Consider the following 27,134-nt stretch of genomic DNA (forward strand, 5'->3'; position numbering starts at 1 on the left):
GGTGGTGAGGCTCAGCCTAGAGGCCAGGAGCAGAGGAGTGCCAAGTTGCCTCCTGCAGGGAAGGGAAGTCCACCCAGCCTTCCTCCCTCCCATCTTGTGCCTGAGCGTACCAACGTCCTTGGGGCCACATGAATGATGGTCCCAAGATGCTGTCTCCACTCACAACCACAGTCTGTGCAGCTTTTATTTCAACAGGGAAGTAATAAAATCTATATACAGTCTAAAACCAGTAGAAAAGGTGAGTAAAAAGGACCCATGGTCCATCTGGGTCCAGCCAGGGGCGGTGGCACATGCCTTTACTCCCAGCACTTGGGAGGTGGAGGCAGGCAGATCTGTGAGTTTGAGGCCAGCCTGGTTGACAGTGAGTTCCAGGCAAGCCAGAGCTACATAGTGAGACCCTGTCTCAAAACAAAAGTCTATGGAGTGATATGAATGGTGGGGCCGGGCAAGCATCGTACCTGGCGCCCAGAGCAGGGCCTGGGCATTTCTCTGGTAGAAGTAAGAGTGAGGCCTTATGAAAGACCCCGCACTGAGCAGAGGCAGAGAGGACACTGCCTAGCTGTTTGAGCCTGTCTACCTGTCTCCACAGGACAGGCGGACATTCCAAGGCCATCATGGAGGTCCAGCCTGACTTACAGACCCAGAAGGAGTCAAGCCTGGCCTGGATTCTGTTAGCATGTCCAAACCTGCAAAGAAAGAGTTCTATTTCAGATCCCATATGGCCCAAGGATTCCCTTCCAGACGGTCTAAGTCTCCCAGCCCTCTACTGTTAACTGCCCGGGCTACTTGCCCCTCACCCACTCTCCAAGTTCTGTCCCATCCAACTCCTGTCAAGAGCCCAAGCCATAGGTACTTACCTTCACGGTGCTATCCACAGCCCCCGAGAAGAGCCGGCCCCGGGAGACAGCCAGTGCAGTTACACTGCCCTGATGGCGCAGCAGCGTCTGTGTGCAGATCATGTTGTCCATGCTCCAGACCTAGGGGATGAAGGACCATGGGAGATGAGGGCCTACCCTGGCCCAGCCACCTCTGGCCTCTTCCTCCTGGGCAGCACATACCCTGAGGGAGCGGTCATAGGATGCGCTGAAGACTTTGGTCTGGTCTGGTGTTGAAATGACTGCCAGGGCATATACTGTGCCCACATGGCCCGTTAGGGTCCGCACCTGCTCTTTGGATTCAATGTCCCATACCTGAAAGGGGGCAGAGTTAAGTGAGACAGAGACCTAAAACAAGGGCAGGAGAGATGGAGGCCTGCTCTAGGGTAGCCCTTACATGAATGAGGTTCTCATAGGTGCCACAGACAATGTGGTGATTCGTCACAGCAATGGAATACACACTGCCACCAGATGTCTGCAGGACATGGATGCAGTCAAGGGTCCGAATGTCCCAGATCTAGGGGAAAGTGTGTCACTTAATCTCAGGCCAGGCACTTGCTTACCTTGGGCCTCAGGGATCCAGGAGACAGCCTCAGAGCATGGTGGAGGGTAGGGAAAGGGCAGAAGAAGCTCTAGGACACCCTAGGAAGGACAGCAGAGGGCAAGTCCCTGCCACCAGGGGTGGCTTGGCACACCTTGATTGTCTGGTAAGAGCCACTGTACAGATAGCTCTGTGCTGCCACCAAGGCCCGCACCCAGTGGTTGAGGCCTGTGAGTTCCTTCTTCAACTTTAGCTCAGTGCCCACGATGTCCCAGACCTGTAGGGATGGCCATGAGCCTGGGCTAGGATGGATGGCATCCATTGGCCCAGGAGCCCCCTCATGCCCACACATGTCTTGCCTATACCTTGATGGCTTTAAGGGAGCCACTGAAGAGCATGTTATGGGAAGACACCAGTGTGCACACAGGGTTGTCATGGGCCCGGATGGTGTTCACCTTCTGCAGGTTCTGGATGTCCCATACCTGCAGGGGGTGACAAGACTTGGGTTAGTAAGGAAGGAGAGAGCACTGGGCCTTCTCGGCCCCCAACCCCTCACCCTGTGCCCACTCACAATGATGGTGCAGTCTGCAGACCCACTGTACAGTTTGCACCTATGGAAGAAAAGTCAACACAGGGAAGGAAAGTCAACGGGAAGCAGAAGAGGCTACCATCCCCTGATTAGCCCCAGGATCCAACATGGTTTGGTCTCAGGGCTACTGCTGCTCCTTGAGTCCCATTCTCTGTGTGCATAGTTGGACGTGAACAACTAGGCTGGTACATTTGATGGCTGAGCTGAGCGAGTGAGGTCACCTATTCTGAACACCAAGTCCCAGGAAGGCCACCACCACTACTAGTAAAGTACCTAGAATCATCACACCCAGCAAGCCCACAAGACACGACAGAGGACAGCCAGCCTTGGGAAGGGCCTACTGACAGGTTAACCATGTAGCTGCTACAACAATATAACCAGAGTTACACCCAAGGTACAGCTATCCTGGTGACAGCTGAGCTATCCTTCCAGCCACCTAACACTAAGGCAGGGCACCGCTCTGCTGGGAATTCATAGACTGTCACCTAGGTATCCAGGTGTGAGTGTTCCATAGGTGGAAGAGACATAAGCTGCACAGGTCCAAACAGGCTCGAGCCCACAGGGTGGCAGTACAGAACATTCTGGCCCTGCCCTGTAGTCAGTGGGTCATATATTAACACTCACCCCTGGATACAGAGCGCCAGCACAATACCGTCATGACCTTCCAGTGTCTTTTGGCACTTGTAAGTGGTACACGTGTCCCACACCTGCAGAGATCAGGTCAGACCAGGCCCATCAGTTGCAGAAAGGACAGGATAGCAGCCATTAGGAGAGAAGACCCAACCATGGATAGCGAATCTGAGGCTGGCATGCAATGCCCAGCTGAGCCCAACCATGCTGCGGAGCCTGTGGAATAGAACCCCACTCACCTTGATCGTCTTGTCAGAAGAGCCACTGAAGAGCAGGTCACCCATGGAGTAGACACAGAGACACCAGACAGGGCCCTGGTGTCCCACGAAGGTCCCTTTGCACTTGAAGATCTGCTGAGGATCATAGGCTGCAGATGGGAGAAGTTAATGAGGGAACAGTAGGGCCTTGGGGACAGTGTGGGAACAGGGGCGGGCGGGCTATACTCACATCCCAGGATACCCATGTTCAGGCGTGCATTGATATGAGACAGCTCATCCTGCAAGGCCAAGAACAGCAGACAATGGATGGGTAGGACTCACCTGAGCTGTGGTAAAGCCACAGAACCCTAGGCCTTGGGTCAGCTCATAATGGAATACAGATCCTGAAACCCTGAACACTAAGGCAAAGCCTGAGGAGGAACCCCAATCTGTCCTCCTGAGTCTCACCACTGCAGCCAGCACCCACTCACATTCAACATGGATGCATCCCTCCGGAATTCCATGAGGTCCTCACTGAGCTTGCTCTGGTTCTCATCGAGGACATCTGAGCAACAAGAAAAGAAAGGTATTACTCGAGTCCACCACAGTGTTGAATACCGTGTTCTCTGAACTAGACTTACCGAACTTGAGCTCAAGGCTTTTCTCCAGCTGGTCAATCTTCTCTGAGAGTTTGCCCAGCATGGAACGCAGAAAGGCAATCTCCTGGTCCTTCTGGGCCAGTGCCACATGCATCTCGTGGAAGCGGTCATCGGTCTGCTGCAGGAATTCCTTCAGGCCCTCAAAGCGACATGTTTCTAAGTGCGTCTCATAGGTGTCCTGATTCCCAATAAATGTGCACCTGGGGGAACAGCACAGCTGCCCACCTGCCTGGTTGTCAGGACTAAGAGCCCTTAGCCTCTCTGACCCTATTAAATCCTCAAGAGTCATCATAGTCAAGCCCATTACCCCCAGATCAGCAACCTTCCTGACTCCACCATCCAGCAGTCAGGACGCTTAACCAGTGAAATCTTATACCTCCAGAATTCTTCAAGGATCCCCCCTCCCTAAGAATAAAATGTCTGCCCATCACCAGCCTCCCTGTTCTGAACAGCTGGGCAGGATCCTTCTTTCTTTGTTTCCCTGCTTCCCCTCCACACCCATTTCAGCCACTTGTTCAAATCTACGCCCCTTCTCCCTCCTTCCCTGATACCCCACTTCCAACCTGTTCGTCCTTTCTGTGTTCTCCTGGGCACCGGACGTGGGCTGTGATGGCATGTGGCTTCTGGCTCTGGTGCATGTCCAGGCACAGCTCACAGAAGCCGTCAGCCGAGGGCTCAGACCCACCGCCCCCCACCCCCCACTCACCCGTACTTAGAGTGGGGACACTTGATGTGCTCGCATTCTTTCAGGTGGGCCTCGAGGTTCATCTTGAGAAGGGGTGGGCAGCTGGGGTTGTTGGGGCAGCGCACAGGCCTGTAGTCACAACTACTCTCGTGGTCCCTGTGCATACGCAGGACACGGGGGCTGAGCTGAGACCCCACAAAGTTGCCCCAGAGACATAAAGGTGCTCAGCAACCCCAGGGAGTTGGAGGACCCGAAGGTACTCACTTCCGGGCACTAAGCTTGATGGTGAAGGGGCAGCCCCTTGGGTCTACCTCAAAGACACCGGGCTTCCCAGTGCCTGCTGCACGGCAGCCATGCCGACAATGTATGAAGAGCTCTCCAATCTGCTCAGCTACTGCAATGTTGTTTACCACCACTGTCAGCTTGGCATTGTCCACAGGACACTTCTCTGGGAGAGGAGGACATGTTGAGCCCACCACCTGCCCAGCCACCTCTCTCCCTGGCAGCTTTGCCCAGTGGGAAGCCAAGTCCTGGGGAGGGAGATGCAACGGCACGACAGGTGGAAAGAAGCCCACCGGGTGCCCTGTCTACTCTTTCAACTGCCCCAAGGTGCCGGTGCAGGAAGAGCTGCACAGCAGGCCTCCCAGAGGACGAGCAGGTGATGACAGAGGGCAGAAGGGCAGCCAGTGGGTGTGGAGCAGCAGCAGGGACTGCCAGGGACAACAGCACCTGTCAGCCCAAGCCCTCACCCTGGGACCCAGCCCACGCCCACCACAGCCAAGGCTGAGTCTGGAGACACCAGGAATTGGGGTCTGCTTTACTATCGAGGTCCTTCGCCAGGCCCGAACCCTGGCAACACTATGCAAGCCCTGGGAGAGGCCACACATGCCTAGATAGGAAACCAGTGGCCTCTGCTGGCAGCCTGGGAAAGGGCAGGGTGGGAATTACCTACCAACTTCACCAGTCTGAATGGGAGGCACAGACCTACCTGACTTCAAGGCGCATCGTCTGCAGAAGGTGTGCTGTGGGGACAAAAAGTGGACTTGGGGGACTCCAGTCAGAGTCTCACATCATCCCACACCACTGCAGAGAGCTCCGGCTGGACAGCCAGCTTAGGATGAACAGGGCTAAGGTCCTCGGTCAGGGTCAGCAGGCAGAGTCGGGTGGGAGAGGTGTGTGTGCTTACCCCACACGTAGTGATCACAGGGTCCTTGAACACACTGCAGCAGAGCTGGCAGCACAGCTTCACCGAGGGCTGCTCCGCAAACACCAATGGCTCCTAGACAGAGCGGAGCAAAATGGTCAGCACGTGGGCCACAAGTGGGGGCTTCAGGCATAGACCCTCAGTGACATTAATTACCCAAGCCGCCTGCACGTTCACCCGTCCAGGGCTGTTCACTGGCACTGAGACCCATGAGAGGACCAAGGAGCTAAAGCAAGGGGTGTGGTTCAGAGGCAGGCTGTGAGCAGTGAGAAACTGACACACAGCATCTGCACACATGGTCTCAGCCTTACTGGCCTCTCTTCCTGCCTTACAGACTAGCAAAGGACCCCGTCTGAGCCCCACCTTCCCACAACTCATCCCCAGGCAGCCTTTACATAGACTAGAGGCCCTAATCGGGTCTGACCTACCCACAGCATGAGCTATGTTGGTGCGGTCTGAGGGACAGTGCCCTGTGCCACTGCAGCACTGACAACCCTGGAAGATGATTCCTGCCAAGCCCACCACACCTACCGGCTCCTCTTCCTCCTCAGGCAGCGAGAACGTGGAGCGCAGGGACATGCTGGACTCGGAGTGCAGGGAGCGGACAGAGATGGCTGAGTCAGAGCGGCGAGGAGTGTTGATGGGGGGCTGCACAGATGGAGGCAGCCTGTCAGGGGGTTGAGCCCTGTGGAGGCAGGGGCGCCCCTAAGCCACCCCACTTCCAGCAAACCCACAAGGCTGTGGATTGTGTGTGGGAGGCTGGGATGGCCTCAATCCCGTGGCCTGTGGCGGCCAGCCCTGGCCTTTGGTGCTGGGCTGCCCGTTCTTGCCTGCCAACTTTCTTTGTGTAAATGGAGAGATTTCCTGCTATTCAATTTTACAGGACATGCTCAGGCTTCTTCCTGCTTCCCGTGAGGGAATGTGGGCCGCAGAGAGGCTGCATCTACCAGCCAATCCTGGGGCAGCTAAGACACCAGATTACCCAACAGAAAAGAGTAGAAGTCTGGTCAAGGAGAGGAGCCCATGGGCTGAGCTGCCTTGTCCAGGAGACACTAGACCCAGCCGGGAAGGCTCACTGGGACATTTCACCAGAGGCTGACCTCGCCTCCTCAGACCTGAAGGGAAGGAGCAACCTTTGATGAGGTCGTAGGGGAAGAGAGGCATGGTATCCAAGAGCTACTGCTGCCATAGCTCCTCCATGCAGGACCCAATGCCTAGGCTCACCTACCTCTCCCGAGCCTATGTCCAGAATAGGGAAGGGGGCCATGAGATAGGGATGCAGCCCATCCCAGTTCTGGGCGTCCCTAAACAGAGGCAGAGGCTGGGCACATATTCACCCACCAGGGCAGTTCCCATCTCTCCTTACTCCGATGTCCCAAGTTACATCGTGCATGGGAGTGCCCTGTGAGACCCAGAGGCTAAAGTTAAAGGAAGTGGGTCATACCCCCACAGACAGCAATGGCAGGCAGAGGACACAGCTCCTAGGCAGGAGCTAGTACAGAGCTGTAGTCTCCCCTCTGCCTACTGGCTAGTGCAACTCTTAGGCTCCCCCACTCCCACTCCCCGTGCCAAGCACAGCAACTAAGGCCAGTCAATGCGGTGGGGTGGGCATGGCTGCTCAATGTCCTACAGCAAACACAAGATTCTAGGACATCACACTAAAGTTACTATAACCTGTCAGATGCCCCAGAGTTATCCAAAACCAGAAGCACAATGAATCCACTTCCAAGGCCCAGGCTGCAGTCAGGAGTTGGGTGGAGACTGAGAGAGGTGAAGCTGTGGGGTATGGGTACCAGGTATCTAACCCATCCTGGGGCTAAGGGCAGTGCCTGCCCCGTAATATGCCTACTGGATGTTTATCTTCCTAATGAAAAGGGAAAAAAGGGGTTGGGCATGGTGGCACATTCCTTTAATCCCAACACTCCAGAGTCAGAGACAGACAGATCTCTGTGAGCTCAAGGACAGCCTGGTCCATATAGTGAGCTCCAGGATAATGAGGAGCACATAGAGACCCTGTCTCAAACAAAACAAAACAATGACAATGAACCCCACCAAATATAAAAGCAAAAAGAAAAGGGAAAAGAAGTTTGGTTCCTCTGCCGTCCAACAAAGACTTCGGTCCTGGCAGTCATCCTCTGTCCCATGGGCAGATTCACCTAACTATACCTTTTATGGCTCCCACCTCCCTTAAGATGGAGCCCAAACTGCCTGAAATTGGCCTTCAGGGGACATGCCCTAAAGCACAGTTCCACAAACTGGCTGCTTCCTGCCACCATCCGGCTACAGGAGCCTCCTCTTAGTTTCAGGAATGCAACAAGTGCTCAGACCTCAAGGTGCCTCACCATCCTGACTCTGCTCTCCTGCCAGCTCCTCTTAGGACCTGGGCCTCAGTGAGGAGGGCCTGACAGGAGGGTTGGGGATCACACTGGGCTCCTGCATCGTGGAGACCTACCATGCCGTCCTCCTCATCCCGTGGCGAATAGGCAAGGGTGCTAGAGGAGGAAGGCGTCCTGCGATGCTGTTTGTATGTGCTGGTCCCATCAGCTGCTGAAAGAGAGGGGAAGGGCTGAGTGACACAGCTGTCAGTGGAGGAAGGGGCTGAAGGGATGGAGACATCTGGCAGGGCTACGGAACCCTTCGGATTGTCTCTAGCTCTCAGCCTCCCTGTCCTAGACTGGGACATGGTTATCCAGGATAGTCTTCCAAGGTAAACCAGTACCAGCAGTGTGGCCCTGGCTCATCAGACTGCAGACAACTGAGAATGGACTGCTAGCTGCCCTGCCTGCCCTACTTACCAACAGGAGACGTAAATGCATTTCCTGCCTCTAGTGTAGAGAACCTGGGACTTGGCTCATGCTCACACCAGCACTAGATCCCCAACCTTTGCTGCCCTTTCCTTCTTTCTTTCTTTTTAAATTGTACATGGATGAGTGTTCTGCCTACATGTATGTCTATGCACCACTTATGTGACTGGTACCCATGGAAGCCAGCAAACAACATCGGATCTCCTAGAATTGGAGTTAAAGATTGCTCTGAAACACCATGAGGGTGTTGAGAATTGAATCTGGGTCCTCTGGAAGAAAAGCCAGTGCTTTTAACCACTGAGATATCTCTCCAGATTCAGTTTTTGTTGAATCTGGCTTTTTGAGACCTGGGACTCATAGAGATAGACCTGTTGCTGCCTCCCAAGAGCTGAGATTAATGCAGGAAGACAGGGTCTCCTTAGACTGCTCAGGGTTACCTCAGAAGCATTACTTTCCTGCCTTTACCTCCCAACCGCTAGGATTACAGGCAAGCACCACCAAGCCCAACTAAGATCTTTCTCTCATACCCCCGACAAGGTTCCATTCTTCAGCCCAACAAGGGGCCCCCATGCCTTGCTGGGCACAGAATCAACCCCAAATAGTATATGAGTAGCCTGGCATCTTTCTAGGGTGGGTCACTTGGGGGCTTCCCTTCGATCTTTAAAGTAACTGCCAGGTTGACAAAGAGGAAACAGAGCAACTGAAGGACCTCAGCAAATACACGTCTAGTCTATGTCCTCCCTATTCCTCCCTAACCCAACCAAAATCAGGAATTGGAGCTAGACTTTTGGTCTCCCTCCCTCTTGCCTATAGAATACCTTGTCCAGCCTGGTCCTGAAAGCTGAGGTTCCCCAAGAATGAAAGGTCAAGGCTCCATGTGGGAACCAGAGAACCATCTCATAGGCCCTATAAGGCTTGCAGCGCCAAGGATAGGCTACAACCAGCACAGGTTAAAACTGAGCCAGATGTCATAGCAATCAGACTCTTAAGGCTTCCATTCAAGATTAGGAACTGCCTATCCTGTGACTGGGCCGGATGAGGCGAGTACTGGTTCACTGTTGACTAGCTGATATGCTATTTGGCTCTGGAACCCTCAACAGTGCTGATAAGCACTGTGCAGTCTCTAAAGATGTACAAACTGTTAAGTAATGGCCTCCTGGTAGGGGTGTGGGAGAAGAGGCCCTCTCTTGAGAATTCTCAGGTCATCCAGAAATAAAAGGCACTGGTGTGCACCTGGTAGCCCTGTGCCTTCAGCCATGGGAAGGCAATTAAAAAACCAATTAGTAGCTGGTGCACTCCTGCAGTGGAGTAAGTACGGGAGAAGCAGAACAGCATGCCCCAGAAGCCTGGCCCTCCCCGCCTTCAGCATGGATGCTGCCCCACGGCCCCATCCTACGCTATGATCTCTTGAAGCGCTTGTCTGACGGCACCAGATCCCACTCACACACTCAGACACTAGGAGCCATGGCTGGGCTGAGGCAGGGGTCACCATAAGATAGGGATACAACTAGTGGTACCAGGAAGGTCAAGACTGCCCCCCACAGGGGATGGGCATGTTTTCAGGGTGAAGAGGGGGGCACTGATAACAAAGGTGAGGCACAGGAACAGGACTCCTTAACTCTGTTTTGCTGGAGACTTAGACATGGGAAGAAACAGAAGCCAGGAGACCACCCTACCAGGAAGTGCCCGTAGAGTACAAATCTTCCTGGTCAGGCTCACCTTTGGTAATGGTGGTGACGGTCGAAAAGGTAGGCCCAAAGGTTGTTTCCATCCTGGTCTAAGACAATGGAAAAGGCTTAATGCAAGATGCACAGGATCACACACACTGCCATGCTTACCTGCTGGTGGCCCCCTGCATGCATATGCAGGGACACACCATCAACAGGCACAGACTATCCTGAGGGACCCTCCAAGGAGGAAGAGGACTGGCAGTAGCTCTGCCCTCGGTGGCATGTTATACATTTAGCATTCGGGGGGCCTGGAGTGTGGTAAGCAGAGCGCAGGCCCTCACCTACAGGCTCTTCTCTTACCCCACTGCTGTCTGAGGCAGGAAGGTTGGCAGGCCCCCCGGAGAAGCGGTTGTAGCGGGCACTCTTGGCTGAGCTCATGCTCTAGAGAGGCATCCAGGGTCCTTGGGCAGTGTCCCCTATGAGAGAAACACAAATGAGGGGCTTTAGAGGTGGCATTCTGGTTTCCTGCAAGTGAGCAAACCCCCCCCCCCCCCCCCGTAGACTTCTGGCCAGCCCATCTCAGGGCAGGTCTTAACTTCTTCCTACCTCTAATACTATGTGAGTAGATCCACAATGGGCAAAGGCCTTCCTGCCTACCCCACTCAGGCAGCCAAGGCTCCAGGTACAGCTGATCTTTAGTGGTACCATCCCTTCAGGACTGAAGCTTTTGAGGAAGCCAAATAGTTCTACCCCTGACGTGAAAAACCCCACTGTGTGGCTAATCTTCAGGTCCTGATCACAGTTGGTCACTTCACGGCCTACTTTTTTGCAGGTCAAATGTCCCCATGGCTAAGGCTGGGGTCTTGCTTTCTGCTCATCCATTAGACTGGGCCTAAGGTGTGGCACACATACCAAGACTTAGTCACACGGGGACCCACCAAACTACATAAATCTGTTCCCTGTTATAGCACATGCTATTAGTACCCTGCCAGGACCACAAAGAACCAATAGGCAGTCACTTGAGCCTGTCTCCCAGATGTAGTCATACAGGGCAAGTCACAGGAAAAAGAGGAACCCTAGAACCGAACCAGTGGAGATCACCCATAACAACTGTGCCACTCAGGAGCTAGGGTAGCATAGGGACAATGGCAGCATACAAGGGCCAATGTCCCCGTTCGGCCCAGAAGAGAAGGTCAGAAGAAAGGGTAGACATGTGGCATCTACAGGAAAGAAACCCAGTTAGTAGGTCACACTCACTCACCCTGTGACATTATAGCTGTAGACAGGCAGGGACATGGCATTGTCAGAAGGCATCCCCTACGGGATCCCAAGGGCGGCGCTAGCTCACCATGTTCATTCGTTCTTCAGGCTCATGGCCGAAGTGGAGCCTTTGAAGCCACCTTCTAGGGAGCCATGGTGGTGGAGTATCCATTCCACAAGCCAGGACCACACCACAGGGTAGCCTGGTATGTGCCAAGGCTCTCAGACAGTATCTACCACAGTTCCCTAGGAATGGTGCACGCGCCACGTTCTCTATCGGGGCCCCCAGCACTGTCTCTTCTACAAACACTGAAAGGCCGCAAAGTGTGTCCTGCTTTACTCAGATTTGTTCAGCTCCAACCAGAGGCCTTTGAGGAAGAACTGGCGCCCACCCTGTCTGCAACCCTAGCTGAATCCTGGTCCTTTCCTTTACTCCCCAGGCCTCACCCACCTCTTCAGCTGCCCATCCCATCTCACTTCCAACCCATCTCACAAATCAGGGTAGCTCCTGCCCTGGCACTGTAACTGGCACTGTCAGGCACTTGCTACCTGTCACTCCAAATGCCCTCAAGTATAGGAAAGTGGAACTCTCTAAAAGGCGGCCAAGGCCTACCTCTTCCTGACCCTAGCCGCATGTCAGAGCTGCCAACATAAGCCAGAGGCTCTGTGGTATTCACTTCCTCCCTCTATTACATCAGCCTCAATACCACCAAATATTCAAAGGCTCAACTGTGATTCTAGAGCTTGGCTCTGGGTACTTTAGACTGGACTCTCTAAGGAAAGACGTACAGAAGAGGTAGCCCTGAGGGAAAGATGTGGATGTGGCCTGAAGGATACCCTGTATTTTTCTGCCCCTTTTCCCCAATCCACTTCCTGAGGAGGAAGGTCCTTGACAGTCTGCCAGGGTCTTGCTTGTCAAAGGGATGAGCAAGGATGAACCAGTAGGTGGCCTCGTGAGCAGGAGAGTGCCCCATTGATTGTGACCCTTGCAGGGAGCTCCTAGGGTTTAAACAAAGCTGTTGCTTGTTTGTTGAACAGTGGTGCCCTCCTAGCATGACATTCAGTTAGCCTAAACCTGGAGACTTCAGGGCTTGCTCTATAAGTGTGAAAGGTTTAATCCTTTGGAGAAACCTGGGAGGTGAGCTCACAGAGTGTTATTAAGAGACAGACAGACCTACATTCTAATGAGTTGCTTCCGAGTACCTGTTACTCTGGCCTGTGAGCCCAGGAACACAGTGCCTGGTTAGGCTTTGCTCTATTGTAAGGTTAAAAGAAAAAGTACACAACAGCAACCTGTGAATCAGTAGCCAGCCTATAGAGCCAGTATAGGGAACAGAACTAGCCTAAGAGGAAGCACAGAGCCAAAATGAACTGGAAAAACAGGAAGCAGCTTCCCAATTCACATGGGTTCAGCCTCCTTCAGGGACCCAAGGGTAGGCTAACCTCAGGCTAGCGTCCCAAACTGTGCAAAGCCCACAAGGACGCCACTACCCTCAACAGGACTGAGAAGCACACTGAAGGTCATGTCTTCAGGCTCTAAGCTTTGCAATAAGGGGATTCAGCAGCTAGTGGGGACCATTCCTCAGACAACAGGGAAAGTATCACACAAGCCAAACCCACCACTCTGCTGAGGGGCGCTAGCTGACAGCTGTTAACCTCAGTGGGAACTCCTTTGGGGTTATGTGTCCTGGAAGCCAGCTCTTTCCTGTTCTCTCACTCCAGGGTGGAAGGACAGCTTTCTATAAGACGACACACAATCTCAACCTGGAGAGAGCAGCGGGCAGTAGGCTACCCACGATCTGCCATAGAAACTCTCTGCCCTCTCCCAAGGACAAGACTATCTGTCTATCTGTGGAGCCCAGAACATATAAGCCCCTAAGAAACAGAATTCTTTCAGATTTTTGTAAAAGTAGTATTAAAAACTAAACGTAGAAAAAGAACCAAATAAAAAAAAAAAAAAACTGAACATAGTGCTGGGCTGGGGTGATACATGTCTTCAATCTCAGCACTGGGGAGGCAGAGGCAGGTGGATCTCTGTGAGTTCAAGGCCAGCCTAGTCTACAGAGCGAGTTCTAGGATAGCCAAGACTACATAGAGAAACCCTGTCTTGAAAAAAAAAAAAAAAACCACCTGAACTCAGTGGGGCTGGTGAGATGCCTCAGTGTCTCTGAGTTCAATTCCTAGCATCCACTCTGTGGCTCACAGCAGCCTGTACCTCCTGTTCCAAAGGATCTGATACGCTTTTCTAACTTCCCAGGCACACATGTAGCAAACAGACATACATAAGTCAAAACTTTCAAATAATAAAAATAAGTAAAAGTACAAAAATTAGGAAAAAACAAGGAAATTAAACTTGAGAGCTCATACAGACTAGTGCTCTACCACTGGACCATGTTCCTAGTCCCAAGATTTTTTTTTTTTCAAGTCAGGGTTTCTCTGTGTAGCCCTGGCTGTTCTGGAACTCACTTTGTAGTCCAGGCTGGCCTCGAACTCACAGAGACCCACCTGCCTCTGCCTCCCAAGTGCTGGGATTAAAGACATGCGCTACCACCGCCCAGCCTAGGATTTTTTTTTTTTTTAAGACAGTCTCACTACAGCTCAAGCTGGTTTTGCACTGATGATCTTCCTGCTTCAACCGCCATGGGCTGGGATGACAGACACAAAGCACCACAGCTGGCGACAGAACGCTACCTTCTCGACTTACTTTTTTCTCTTGTCAGATTCTTGTCCCACTTATCTCTCTGTGTGCACATTAGAATGTGTATGTACCACGGTCCCCAGCACAAGTGTGTAGAGGTCAGAAAACAAACTGGAGAAGTAGGTTCTCTCCTTCCACACAGGTTGCCAATCTGGGCAGCATGTATAAACACTGATGTATCCCACAAGATGGCACTACTTGTTTGTTTGTTTATTTTGTGTGTATGTGCACGCACACACACATGTGGAAGTCAGAAGACATCTCGTGGGAGTTTGTTCTCTTCCTCGTATCATGTGGGTTGACCTCAGGTCTCAGGTCGTCAGGCTTGATGGCAAGTGCCCTTATCTGCTGAGCCATCTCACCAGACCGAGATTTTTCTTTTTTCTCTTTTTAGATTTATTTTTATTGCTTTATGTTTACAAGTGTTTGCCTTCAAGCGTGTCTGGTGTTTGAGGAGGTGCTGCACCTCTATGTAGTGATGGGAATCGAACCTGGGTCTTTTGCAACACGTGCTCTTATCCATGGAGCCAACTCTCCAGCTCCCCCAAGGTTTATCTCTAAAAGAAGAAAAAAGGGGCTGGAGGGATGGCTCAGTGGTTAAGAGCACTGACTGCTCTTCCAGAGGTCCTGAGTTCAAATCCCAGCAACCACATGGTGGCTCACAACCATCTGTAATAAGATCTGATGTTCTCTTCTGGTGTGTCTGAACACAGCTACAGTGTACTTAGATATAATAAATAAATAAATCTTTAAAAAGAAGAAAAAGTGTGTATGTGCCCATGTTTACGGGTGCATGTGTACTGGTACCTATATAAACCAAAAGGAGGGGGTTGGGGATTTAGCTCAGTGGTAGAGCGCTTGCCTAGCAAGGGCAAGGCCCTGGGTTCAGTCCCCAGCTCCGAAAAAAAGAAAAAAAAAAAAAAAAGAAACCAAAAGGAGGGCTGGATTCCCTGGAGTTGAGAGTTTTAAGTGGTTGTGAGAGACCCAACATGAGGACTAGGAACTCAACTTCAGGCTGTTGCCAAAACAGGAAATGCTCTCTAGACCAATCCCTCTGGAGTCTATCTTTTTAAAAAAAATTTTTATTTATCTAATTTTATGTGTGTTACTGTTTTGCCTACGTGTATGTATGTGCACCATAAACATGCAGTGCTCATGCAGAGGCCAAAAGAGAACACTGGATCCCATGAGCTGGAGTTATACTCAGCTGTGCACTGCCATGTTGGTGCTGAGGACTGACCTAGGTCCTCTGCAAGAGCAAGCACTCTTAAAACACTGAGCCATCTCTCCAGCCCAAGAGCAAGCACTCTTAAACACCGAGCCATCTCTCCAGCCCAAGATGTGGTCTTTTTAAAGACAAAAAGTTTGAGAGCCTGAGGCAGGATTGTTTTAAGGCTAAGACCAGACCAGACCAGACTGACAGACATACAGACACACAGACACAGACACAGACACAGACACAGACACAGACACAGACACAGACACAGGCGCACACACACACACACACACACACACACACACACACACACACACACACACACACTCCATGGAGGAGGGCACTATCTATCTCGGATGTAACCAGTAGACAAGCCGTGCAAGGCTTCAGTGCCTGAGGCGTGGTGGTCAACAGGCTGGACTTCAGCTAGAGCAGCCTCTGGTCATACTCGCCAGAGTTCCAAGCATATCTCCTGGTATGAGGAAGCCAGTGCAGGAGCCTGAAGAATGTCCAACGCCTACTTCAGCTCCCCTGGGCTCAAAACCAGATCTGGCTGCCAAATCCTATAGAAACAGACGTGGTTGCCATAGCAAATCTACGGACACTCCCTCGGCCTGTCCCCTTGAATGTCCCCCTTTTTTTTCTTTTTCTTTTTTTCGGGGCTGGGATCGAACCCAGGACCTTGCGCTTCCTAGGCAAGCGCTCTACCACTGAGCCAAATCCCCAGCCCCATTTGAATGTCCCCTTAAGCACATCTTTTCCATCCCAAGCAGGCAGGTCTCACAGCCACGGTCGCTTACCTCAGACTTGAAGATCTCTCAGGATCTCTAAAAGCCCTGGGCAGAAAGAGCCCTGCTGGCCTCTTTCCCTCCGAGCTTCCCAGCTCTGTCTCCATCCTCAGCTCTCCTACTGTCCATACCCACCATCCTGACTCGGTGGGTGGGGGTCCCTTAACTTGCTTCCCCTCCCAGTGCTCCGCCTTCTTCTTCCACCCATACCCAGCCTCTGTACCTTGCCTGCTCAGGCCTTCAGAGTTCAGGGAAGTAAACTTCAATCCTCTGCTGCCAGAGGCCCTGGTCTTACCTCACTAGCATTCATTTCTGTGGTACAGGAATCAGGCTTTGTCTACAAGTTGCAGAGGGGTTCCTGGGGGAGGAGAGTAGCCAGATCCAGAGCAAACGGAAAGAGTGCTCTGAGATATATGTCATCCCATTCCAGTGCCCTGCTGTCTCAAACAAACCCAACTGGTATCAAACATGTGGCAGCAGGCCCAGGGATCTGCTTAAGTGGCTTTGACCCCCTTGTGTATGCTTCTTCCTACCCCACAGAAGCTTGGGTAAATCATTAAAGTCCCAGGCCAGACAGAATGTAGAGCAGACACCTATCCAGCCCCATTCCCACACTATACACCTGCTTCTGGCTCTCACAGCAGCTCCACCCATCAAACCTGGATTTCAAGGCTATTCCCCCTGCCCAGTATACAATAGGCACCCCTGGATCTCTTGGGACTGGATGGCCTTATTTCTTGGCTTCTATACTGTGACCTCTTGTGCTTCTGACTTTCAAGAAGCATCAAGTCCTCCATTATCAGCTCAGTTATCCTTAAGTAATCTGTTTTCCTTAAGCCATATTACTCTTCCCTAGGACTGGCACTCTGGGGATACTAAGAGCATCTCTTGAAGGGTGGGGGGTTGGTAGGTTCTTCTCCAAGGGTTTCTCATGGACAAGGAGTCGAGGTCTGATAAAGTGCTTGGTGCCCACTTGCTGGTTAAGACCAGATTCATGAGAACCCTGTGTACAGCAAGATACAACCATCTGACAGTTCCTAAAGGCAGGCGCAGGCTGGCACTTCATGGCAGAGTAATCATGACCAGGGGCCCTAGACTCAGACAGACCTGGGTTCAAATTCTATTGACCATTCAAAAGAGGTAAAACCGGGTAAGTTGCCCAACCTTGAAGGAGACTGTATTTCTCACTATAAAACATTTTAATGGCTCCACATCTGAAAGGAGCTATCAGACACAGCTTCAGATGTGCTTTCTTCCTATTTTCCGTACCAGGCATTGCTTCATCCATGACTTATACCCTCTGGGTGCTTGGATTGGCAAAGACTGTTTAGTCTGACCCCTGAGGAGCTAGAAGCCAGCCGGGAGGGAAGGGTATGAAGCCCCATTTGTTTCTATTATGTCAGCCACAGATTACTAAACACCCTGATCTTTCCCGTTCATTTTCAGAAAGACTCTGATGTAGGGCTACAAGAAGTTACATCAAGGGGGGCAGGGGGGAGAGAAAAAAAAAAAAAAAAAGAAGTTACATCAAGGAACTTCTCGGATTTGGGCAGCATTCTTAGCCACTCCTCCCTAGTCTGTGGTCATCTTAGTCAGGCTGTACACAGTGGTTCTGACTTCCTGAAGAGACGGTTACAAATAGACTTAGGACCTCAGGGTACAGGGACTGGAGTTTCCTTGGAGAAACACGAATGTATGGAGTATCTTCAAGAGTGTCTCCATGACTGAAGCAGTGCCTGCCACAAAGACCCTCAAGAAAGACACGAAGAGACTCAGAGAAGGCTGAAGAACAAGCCCAACAGGGAACCATCTGCAAAGGAATGAGCCTATGTGGTATGTGCAGCAGGAGGGGCAGGAGGGGAGATGAGACTGACTGAAGTGGTACATTTCTCTAGACCTCAGTCTCATCTGATCCTGTTGGCCTGCGTCTAAGGAATCTACGCTAAGACAACTGGCCTCTAATGAGGGTAAGAAGGCGCTGATCCAGCTTCCTCACTATTTCATTTGAATCATAAAATCATTATGCATACCAGAAGGTTCTCAGACTTTGCCCTGATCTGCCTCTTAACCTCACCTATGACTTGTTAGTGCTTTGCTGGCTTGCTCCAAGCCCTTCTCACAAGGCCTTTATCCCTCTGGCTCCCTCTGCCTGTAAGGCTCTTCCCGCAATGCCTCAAGACTGACTGCTTCTCCATCAGGTCTTTGGCTAACTGTAGGGTTCCCTACCAAAAATTTAAGAACGCCCAACACTTTATCTACGTTCAGTTCCCCCACACACACCCCGTAATACTTATCACAGTTCCTCATGAACTTTTTGTCAGTCTCTCGCTCCTTTTAGAATAACAGTACTGGAGGTGTGTTGCCACAAGGAAACATTTACCAAAGTCTTGAGACATTTTTGTCGAAAAAAAACAGAGCTGTGGGTATTACTACCATCCAGGGTACAAATCCAGAAATACTGCTAAACTGCGTACAACGCATAGGACCCTAGAGGCAGAATGATCTGTCTCAAAACCGCGTACCAGATGAGCTTATCAGTTTGGAATCCGGTTCTCCGCCGACTCTCCAGAGCCTAGGATACTGCTTGGTACACAAGCAGCGCTCAAAATCGTAGGAGTGCGGAGAGAACGAAAGAGAGAGTGAAGGGAAGGAGTGACAGACGGATCTACTGAGAGTCAGGATGACTTACAGAGGCTGAGACCCCAGCTGTCTCAGTCCCGCCCCCCAGGCTAGGCCCACGACCGCTCGCGACGGTCCCATAACCAGCCCGCGCCCCACCGCACTCCGCGGAAGACGGAGTCCCAGGTCCAGTGCGCGGCGCACTCACTCACCCGCCCGCAGCTGCCTGGGAGCAGCGGCTACACCCTCCGGCATCATCTTGCCCCTCTCGGCCCGGGGCCGGGAAAGGTACAGGATACAGGAGCCGGAAGTCCCCGGGCACTGTGCACGTCGGAACTTGTAGTTCACCGACTTCAGGAACTCTAGGGGCTGCTTCACGCTTTGAGCTTCCTAAACTACGACTTCCGGCGCCCTCTGCACTGAAGAACCGGATTGGTAGCTTCAGAATCACTCTATGTTACAGATAGGAATTTGATTGGCTAACAGCCTTGTCACTCATGGACTCGGCTCTACCACCCGGAGGCTATTCCAGCTACCCAAGATACCGCCTCCAAAACAAAATTGACGGTACGATTGGTGGAAACTGCAGGATAGCTTGAGGAGCATATCAGCAGTGGAGGAAGGTGGGCACTTCCTCAGAGATGGACCAATCACGCAAGGGGCAGTTCTATAAACTCTTGAGCCTCGCGAGCAGTCATTCTTTTTGGGGTTTAGCGTGTGTGCGTGCGTTCTTTCGTCCAGTTTTTATAAGGAACGTTTTATGAACTGTGGTCGCCAGGTGGAACTCAAAAGTCTCCTCGACTGCAGTTCGGCCTTCTTCGAGAAGGACTAAGTCCTAAGGACTTAAACCTTTATCATTTATCTTCTGACTCCTTTTTTGCAGGTAAGAATGAGGCGGGCCTGGCTTCCCTTTGCAGCCCCAAGCCTGTGATGAATTCAATTTCTGACACCTCGTATGAAAACTGCATACATGTGCAGTCTGATTACACTATAAAACTGAGGCTGGGGGCGACGCCATTAATTGGATGGGTTTTGGGTGAAAAGTTTACTTAAGTGAAGATCTATGTTTGTTTGTTTTTTTTCCCCAGAAGCACATTGAGTCGGCTGCAGACCTTCACAGTAAATAGGCTGCATCTCAAGACCCAACGGATAGGAGTGTTGGCTGGTAAGCGGGGCATCTGTGTATCTAAGCTAGCAATAAAGCGGAAGTACAACCTCACTCTGGTCTCAAACGTTATTTCGTGTGCTGTTAGGACAATACCGTAGAGGGCCTGGTCTTTTCACAGTCTGTAAAGGGGCTGCTGAGTCACAAGAGTAAGTCCTTTCTGTCCGTATCCTTCTAGTCTAGGGTGAGCGTTTAAGCTAGTACTGCCTCAGGTGGGACACCCTAATCTTGATAATCCTAATCCTAGTGGGGAGGATATCTGTGTATAAGTTGATGTTTCCCCAGGTGAGTTCTGGCTTGCAGGGAAGTACCTTTTACCCCCTCCCCCACAAAGCCATTCTGTTGGCCCCAGAAGGTGACTTTCCACAGATGACACAAACTCCAGAAACACCTTTATTAATGGGGACAGGTTTTCACACAACATTTGTAGTCTGGTGACTTTAGTACAAGGTGGGAAGGACTGGGCCAGCCTGCTAAGTAGTGACCTGGTTCTATCAGCCCAATCTTCCTGTGGTTTCCTACATCAGAGCCTACTAGTTGACTTGGAAGCAACCCAACAAATGGACAACATGATTCTTGTAGCCTTTGGTCGTGTGTGGGGTCCTTCCCAGGCCGTGTGCAGTAAGCATGGCTTTTCATAGGAGGCACGATGTGGTGCCATCCTTCCTGCTGGGAGTGCCCAGAAGAGGGCAGCCACAGGCCATAGTGTGGTTTGTATGCTTTCTGTGATGGCCCCTGAGGCCAAGGGGCTGAAGAGCATCAGCCTCAGGTGTCTTGAAAAGGAAGACATTCTGGCATCCATCACCTATGGTATCCCAAACAGCTGCCTCCAGCGTAGAACCAAAATTCAGCCAGGTTCAGAGTCGACAGCAGGAGACCCCTCGGCCCTCCCTCTTCACATAGTCATGCAGCCTGAAGCGCGGCTCACTGGGAGCCTTGGTGGATCTTTGTTTCAGCTCCCTGGAGAGCAGTGGGGGGAGGGGGAGTAGACAATAGCACAACACAACCACTTAACCTAAACCGTGAGGGTAGTGTTTTCTGTTCACTACCAGGACTTACTTTGCTATGGCTGTAAAAGCCAAGTCCACATTGAGGCCGCTCTTGGCGCTGGTCTCCATGAATGGCAGCCCATACTCCTGCAAATAGCTGCTGCCAGCCAGGTGCTGGGCATATGGGGGTGGCCCAAGTGTCACAATCTCAAGAAGACCCTCCTCACCCTCCCTGTTTTGACTCACCTTGGCTAATTTCTCCCCATCTTCCCTCTTTACCACTCGTTCTTGAGTAGAGTCAACCTGGCCCAGGCACAGGGATTTGGTTAATGCCAGTCCATGGCATGCCCTGTGGGGCCAGGATGGAGAGGATTGGCCCAGATTCCCACCTTGTTCCCCAACAGCATGAGCACCACGTCCTGCTGGGCATATTCCTGGATTTCTGTCAACCAGGCCTGTATGGGGAAAGCTGGGGCCAGTCGCAGGGCTAGTCCTCGTGTGCCACACCTGATCGGCTTTTCTAGAAGCCCTTATCCAGGTGGTCCTGCTAATGGAGTCAGGTCTATTGAGCTAGCAAATGAAACCATGAGGGGTTCATTATAGTTCTGTCCTATTAAGTAGCAGGACTCTGGGCATCCTGCTACCATCTAGACAATCTTGGTTCATTCCCCCACCAAGCCCACTGACCTGGATGTTGTCGAAGGAATCTTTGTTGGTGATGTCGTAGAGCAGCAACAGTGCTGGATACAGAAAGCAATGAGGACACCCCTGGGGCCCAGTGGCTCCTCACTACCTGAACCCTTCTAAATAACTCCAAGTCACCCTCACCTGCCTACTCGCCCCTGCCCCCATGCCAGTAGGTAACCCAGACTTGGGGAGGATAGCTGGACCCCATGTCTATGGGCTTACCGTGAGCATCCCGGTAGTAGGCATGGGTGACACTTCGGAACCGCTCCTGACCAGCCGTGTCCCAGATCTGTGGCAACAGGCACTGGTCATACTGCCCAACCTCTCCCTGGTGTCTCCAGCCCCAAACTCCTGTAACCTCACCTGCAGCTTCACCTTCATGCCATCCACATCCAGAACTTTATTCTGAAACAGAACCAGCCGGCACCAGTAAGGATGCCTGCCATCCTCTAGTTGAAGGGGGAAAGGCAGTGATGGGGAGATTGGAGGACCCCCATTCCTATAGCACTTCCTGTTCTCTTTCTGCTCTGAGAACAAGGTCACATTTATGCTTAAAATTGGAGGCTCCTAGCAGATGCCTGATTTACCTGACAGTTCTTCCAGCACCAACCCTTGTTCTCACACACACACCCCAGGTCATACACAGTTCCTACTTGCCAAAAGTGTAGCACTATTAGTACACTGTTCCTGCTTTAAGATAGATACTAGCTTAGGAGCACCTTCAACTGGAGCTACTGTGTACACTGAGAACTACACCCTGCCTAGAGAAGCTGCCTCCCCCAACCCCCACCCCCAGTCACTGGGACACCCATTTTCCAGGAGACGGACTTATGCCTGTCTGACTGTATGCCCACAGAGCCCAGATCTATAGTTGATGCATAGGTGATATTCATGAATTTGCTGTCTGCAGGTTTTCAAGATTAGACACCAGACTAGAGTGCCATCCACCTGTCACCCCAAAGGGTTGACTGGAGGCTGGAGCTACAGGAGGCTAAGCCTGGCTCTCCCTTTCTCCAGAGCTCTTGCTATCAGCGCTTCTAGGTCTCTGGGGAACCAGGCTCCACCATCTGCCTGGCAAGGGGGGGATGCTTTGCCTCTCCTGCGCCCTGAACGGGGGTGCAAACCAAGCAGCCCTACAAACCAAGACGAGGGGAGGCCATGACAGGCAAGAAACCCCTGTTCTCATGCCTGCCCTCCTCCCTCTGACTCTTCAGCCTTCACTTCATCCTGGACTCTTATAACCACCTAGAAGGCTTGAGGAGACCTACAGTCCTCCATCAGGATAAAGAACACTTCCGGCTGGAGGGAGCCCCCTTTCCTGTCTCCAGAAATGGGCCTTCCTCTCAACCTCCTGCTAACTGGGTCTAATTAAAGGGTGAGAAAAATGCAAATTCAGAATTTGCCAAGAACACACCAACACCTTGGCACATGAGATCCAGGCTGAGCAGGGTTGGGTGGGGGTGTTGGGAATGGGCTTTAATGCTAGAACTCCCAGGACCCTGCCTGGCAGGCATCCTCATGGGGTTTCCATATGCAAAGGCAGGGACCTCCTGAGTGAACAGGCCTTAGGTTTCTCTCACCGTCACTATTCTGAAGCACAGCTATAGCTCAGCTATAGCATCAGCCCCTGGCATGAGAACTCTGCTTTATCTGAATACAGGTACTACCTAGGGTTGGGTGTTAGGAGGCTTCCCCAGGCCCCTCAGGTGTTGGGAGGCAGCTGGTATAGTAGCTAAGCTCCACCCCCTGGATCTAAGAACATAGCCCAGCTGGACCCAGTCAGAGCTCGGAACATCAGCCTCTACTCTCACCCGGAAGTCGATGCCCACAGTGGAGATGAAGGTACCAGCCAGGAAAGCCCCATCCTTGAAGCGCACGAGCAGGCACGTCTTCCCCACACCGGAATCCCCCACCAGCATGACCTAGACCAGGCAGGAGGAGCAGAGGATTCAGGCTTGGAGCTTAGGGCCTTGCCCACCTAGAGATGCTTCTGGTCCGCCTTGAGCTTTTGGGGGAGGGGCGGGAGAGGAGATGAGTGATCCAGGCCTGTAGGTTCAGCACAGCCTGAGGGAACACAGCAGCATGGTTCCCAATAGCACGAATGCCCAGCTTCTCTGTCCCCATTAGTCCCCTGTCACCTCTCCCTCCAACAATGCTGCTTAGTCAACAGGGAGTGAGGACGGCTGTCCCCATCCAGCTTCTTACCTACCCCTCCTCCATAGACATCATGCTCGATCTGGGAGGGCAGCATTTGGGGCCTATGGGGGGCAGAGCCATGGGAGTGCAGCTAGAACCTCCTCAGAGACCTGTGGGAACTCAGTACGGGGGTTGGGGGGGTCTTCGAATTCCAGCAAAGACACAAATCTCAGCAGCAAGGCTCAGGAGAAGTGTGCCCGTCAGTTTTTGAAGTGAAGTGAGGCTAGGGATGATCTGTGGGCCTGAGGGGCAGACCAGAAGTCTCTCCCTCCCTCATGATCCCTGAGGCCAATGTTCCAGAACCTAGTGGGGGTCCGGCCTTTGGAGGTCAATTCACACAATTCACAATTTTGTTCCGATCTGGGGTGGCCTCTTTCTCCTCTCTCCCAGAAAAAGGAGACTTACAGTCCCTGGGGATGAGGGAAGGCAGCATATGGATAGGAATTGATGAGACAAGAGCACCGGTAAGGGCCATAGGTCCCAGAGGGACAGCTCGGATCTTTCAGGACCCCTTACTTGGCCTTGCAGTAGGTGGAGTGGGAGTCGGGCCCTGCCAGCTGTTGAATACCCCAGACCCAAGTCTATTGGTTCTGTGTGTGTGTGTGTGTGTGTGTGTGTACGCGTGCGCTCGTGCACGCACGTAGGGTCTGGCGACAATTAAGGTACTGCCATGCCAGCTCCAAGGTGCTGCTCTAGCCAGCCAGTTCAGCGCCGAGGGTCCGCACGGCCCTGCACTCTTCCCCAGCGGCGGTCTAGGATCCAACACCACCTGCTGCATTCCCATGGCGGGGAGGTGCCTGGCTCACCTTGAAAGCAACGTCGTAGAAGTCTCCAGTGCCACCAAGTGAGGGCCGGCCGGACTGCGGGGGCCCGTTGGGCGGTGCCTCTGGGCCAGGGCGCGCAGTCCTGGGATGTGCCAGACGTGGCCCGTTGGCGGCGGCGGGCAGCGTAGAGGCAGCCGGCACACTCCCCCCCTTGCTTTTGGGGGTCTTCTTCCTGGACATGGTTCTCAGTGTGCTCCTGCTGCTACCACCGGGTCCCAGGTCGTCCCACGCTCCGTGCCCGCCAAGGCAGACTCGGACCCGAACCCGTCCCACAGCAGCAGCGGCAGCGGCGGCAGCAGCAGCATCTCCAGCACTCAGTGCCTGCCCCGCCCCCGCGTCCCCACAGGCGGCGCAGCCACTCAGGCCCAGCCTCCCGCCACCGCTGCCAATGGCCGCTCTGAGGCGGAGCCATGCAAATAAGCCCGCCGCTCCAGGGGCGGGGTCAAGAGGTCCCACGAAGGCCTTAGGTGTGCAACCTAGGAGCCTGCATTATGCTCAAGGGCCTAGCTGTCTATGTCAAGTGAAGCACTAGGATCCTGTGTCCTCTTGGTGCACTGTTCCTTGCCCCAGTCTTCGGTGTCCCAGCTCAGTAACCTAGCTCAATAGACAGGTCCATGGACATGGGACTACGATGTGTTCTGAGCTGAGGATGCTGGGGGCAGGAGGCTTGCATGAATAGGCAGCCTGAGATTCGGGGTTTCTCTTTTCATCAGAGATACCAGCCATCCGACTACTTGTCCTCAATGCTATTCCCTCCACACCAGGCAAATTCTGGAAGTTCCAGCACTCATGCTTCACAAACAATCCCTGCTCTGCCCGAGCACTCTGGGCTCAGCTGATCAGAGGCATAATGGACACGATGTTCTTCACATATTTTGCCCACCCCCCCGGGCTGAAGCATGGGTATCTGAAGTGAGAAATGAAGTAGTTGTCACAGTCAGCCAGCATCAGGCCCTCTGAGATGCTCATTGCAAAACCTCTGCCCTGATAGCCTAGGAGATTGAAGGTCCCTTTCCCAGAATTGACTGGTCTAAGGTCTTTCCATCCTAAGCTCTCATCCAAAAGAGGTCAGTGTTGATTCTCTAGACCCCAAACTGGTCCAGGACCTGGTATATCCTTCTCCAGGATCTGACTCTGCTGCTTCACCTATACTGATTGGAGGACTTCTGTCCAAAGCCTCTCACCCAAGACACTCCAGTCAGAAGAAACTTCAGTGGTCAGAGGTGAGGACAATGGATGCTGGAGGCTGCTGCCCTTGAGACATGGAATTTCTTGGTGTTCCTCTGGAGTGCCCAACGATCCAAGATGTGATCGTTGACACCAAACCTCTAGGTCTCTTGGCGGCCTCCTGAGCTTTCTCGGTTGGCAGTGAGCAGAGCATGAAGGAGTCCCTACCTCTGGGTCACAAAGCCTCTTACCTCTTTCTCCAGATCTGTATGTCCTGACCTAGAGTGGGGGGACTGGGATCTCACTTTTGCATTCCCTGAGGACTCCTGTCCTCACAAGGTCGGCCTCAGGATGATCTTAGCTGAGAAGCTCAACATCTTGTGCCTATTGCCCTAGGAAGTAGATCACACAACCTCCTTCCAGCTGCCGCCTAGAATCTGTATGAAAGTGTACCATGGGATGCACAAAAGAGTTCAAGTTTGGATGCTCTGGGGCAGGGGCTGCGAGGAGAGGATTCAAGAGGATGTGAGCAGTGAAAATAGTGCAGGCATCTAGGAGAAGAGGGAACAAGCAAGCCAGAGAAAGTGGGAGGGCAGCAGAGGAGGGGAGCTTCCAACAGCAGAGGAGACAGACTTGCCTTTAAAGGGAGGGACATTTACATAAAATCCAGGTCTCTGCTTTCTCCTGAGAAACCTCAGGGTGCTCCCCCCCCCCCCACTCCCCACGCTCTGTATCTCAAGGCTCCTCTACTCCCATTTGTTTCTCACTCTGAAATGGAAGCTTTTCTGGGCACAGGAAGCAGCTTGTCTTGGTCACTGCCTTATCCCTGGCAGCCAGCTCCTGGCCTCAATAAGCAGCCGCTAAACTGGTAAAAGAAATACAAGCTAGAGATGCAGCCCTCAGATGGGCATGGTGGCGCATGCCTTTAATCCTTGTGCTCATGAAGCACAGGTAGGCAGATCTCTGTGAGTTAAAGGTGAGCCTGGTCTACATAGCAAGTTCCAGGCCTATTAGGGCTACATAGGGAGACCCTGTCTCAAAAGTAATTGATTAATTAAAATGAAAAGAGTCAGGTGTGGTGGAGGGCATGCCTTTAATCTCAGCACTTGGGAAGCAGAGGCAGGCAAATCTCTGGGAGGTCAGTCTGGTCTACATTGTGAGTTCCAGGACAGCCAGAGCTGCATAGTGAGATCCTGGGTCAAAACAACAACAACGGGAGCTGGAGAGATGGCTCAGTGGTTAAGAGCCCCAACTGCTCTTCCAGAGAGCCTGAGTTCAATTCCCAGCAACCACATGGTGGCTCAAAACCATCTGTATTGAGATCTGATGCCCTTTCCTGACCCTCAGGCCAGAAAGCTATATGATGTATATATAACAAGTAAATAAATAATTTAAAAAAATAAAAAATAAAAAAGACGGCAAGCGCATTGGTGTTCTTCCCGGTGATAGAGTGGATCTGAGTCTCCTCCCCTTGAACCTGAGCCATGGTACAGCCGAAGTGATCTCAGGTTCTTGCACCCCAAGACAGTGGTTTTCAGAATCTGGGTGTCACAATTAGAGGACACTCAAGCATCCAATGGAGAATAGCTGACTGGGTGAGCCGAGCTCTGATGGACACAGGAGCCCAACGGATGATGCCGTATACAACAGGGTTTCACTATGTAGACCAGA

At 52.4% G+C, this 27,134-nt stretch overlaps 2 protein-coding genes, 1 long non-coding RNA gene and 1 other non-coding gene across 38 annotated transcripts; 2 read left to right on the top strand and 2 right to left on the bottom strand.

Moving 5' to 3' along the window:
• Positions 1–154: 154 nt before the first annotated feature.
• On the bottom strand, positions 155–18,870 carry Traf7 (TNF receptor associated factor 7). 15 transcript variants are annotated; one of them, NM_001127548.2, is made up of 21 exons: positions 18,648–18,732; positions 10,215–10,330; positions 9,904–9,961; positions 7,833–7,924; positions 5,912–6,028; positions 5,363–5,455; positions 5,165–5,198; positions 4,441–4,624; positions 4,198–4,332; positions 3,474–3,691; positions 3,324–3,397; positions 3,083–3,131; positions 2,875–3,002; positions 2,630–2,712; positions 1,988–2,027; positions 1,782–1,898; positions 1,571–1,693; positions 1,273–1,392; positions 1,059–1,190; positions 858–977; positions 155–686 (listed from the first exon to the last, which is right to left on the bottom strand). In NM_001127548.2, the coding sequence occupies exons 2-21, from the start codon at positions 10,290–10,292 to the stop codon at positions 672–674; spliced, it is 2,010 nt and encodes a 669-aa protein (NP_001121020.1). In that variant the 5' UTR covers positions 10,293–10,330; positions 18,648–18,732; the 3' UTR covers positions 155–671. The 15 variants fall into 15 exon arrangements, with proteins under 15 accessions (NP_001121020.1, NP_001402082.1, XP_063125379.1 ...); NM_001415153.1 differs by having other exon boundaries at positions 7,833–7,927; XM_063269309.1 differs by having other exon boundaries at positions 167–686; positions 5,912–6,065; positions 7,833–7,927; positions 9,904–9,956; positions 18,648–18,870.
• Positions 18,871–18,971: 101 nt separating this feature from the next.
• On the top strand, positions 18,972–19,654 carry LOC102551976 (uncharacterized). The gene is made up of 2 exons (XR_357456.5): positions 18,972–19,318; positions 19,524–19,654. It is a non-coding gene; the product is annotated as an uncharacterized LOC102551976 (long non-coding RNA).
• On the top strand, positions 19,358–19,440 carry Snord60 (small nucleolar RNA, C/D box 60). Its single transcript, XR_005490874.1, has one exon. It is a non-coding gene; the product is annotated as a small nucleolar RNA SNORD60 (small nucleolar RNA).
• Positions 19,655–19,979: 325 nt separating the features above from the next.
• On the bottom strand, positions 19,980–24,640 carry Rab26 (RAB26, member RAS oncogene family). 21 transcript variants are annotated; one of them, NM_133580.2, is made up of 9 exons: positions 24,279–24,615; positions 23,088–23,198; positions 21,640–21,681; positions 21,499–21,565; positions 21,277–21,329; positions 20,979–21,044; positions 20,836–20,892; positions 20,660–20,736; positions 19,980–20,560 (listed from the first exon to the last, which is right to left on the bottom strand). In NM_133580.2, the coding sequence occupies exons 1-9, from the start codon at positions 24,474–24,476 to the stop codon at positions 20,458–20,460; spliced, it is 774 nt and encodes a 257-aa protein (NP_598264.2). In that variant the 5' UTR covers positions 24,477–24,615; the 3' UTR covers positions 19,980–20,457. The 21 variants fall into 21 exon arrangements, 17 of the variants coding, with proteins under 17 accessions (NP_598264.2, XP_063124436.1, XP_038941053.1 ...); XM_063268366.1 differs by having other exon boundaries at positions 19,981–20,560; positions 20,660–20,763; positions 24,279–24,637; XM_039085125.2 differs by having other exon boundaries at positions 19,981–20,560; positions 20,660–20,763; positions 20,836–21,044; positions 21,277–21,357; positions 24,279–24,640.
• Positions 24,641–27,134: the final 2,494 nt, after the last annotated feature.

Source organism: Rattus norvegicus, chromosome 10 (genome assembly GCF_036323735.1).
Source record: "Rattus norvegicus strain BN/NHsdMcwi chromosome 10, GRCr8, whole genome shotgun sequence".
NCBI classification, from domain to species: Eukaryota; Metazoa; Chordata; class Mammalia; order Rodentia; family Muridae; genus Rattus; species Rattus norvegicus.

Coding starts and splice junctions, on each gene's coding strand:
- Rab26 (XM_039085122.2), bottom strand. CDS start 24,476: ATGTCCAGGAAGAAGACCCCCAAAAGCAAGGGGGGGAGTGTGCCGGCT. Junction 21,045..21,276: donor ATTCCTTCGACAACATCCAG/GTCAGTGGGCTT, acceptor TTCCCCATACAG/GCCTGGTTGACAGAAATCCA. Junction 20,561..20,659: donor GCTTTTACAGCCATAGCAAA/GTAAGTCCTGGT, acceptor ACTGCTCTCCAG/GGAGCTGAAACAAAGATCCA.
- Traf7 (NM_001415153.1), bottom strand. CDS start 10,292: ATGAGCTCAGCCAAGAGTGCCCGCTACAACCGCTTCTCCGGGGGGCCT. Junction 5,456..5,911: donor CTGAGGAGGAAGAGGAGCCG/GTAGGTGTGGTG, acceptor CGCTCTGTCTAG/GAGCCATTGGTGTTTGCGGA. Junction 3,003..3,082: donor GAACATGGGTATCCTGGGAT/GTGAGTATAGCC, acceptor TCCCATCTGCAG/CCTATGATCCTCAGCAGATC.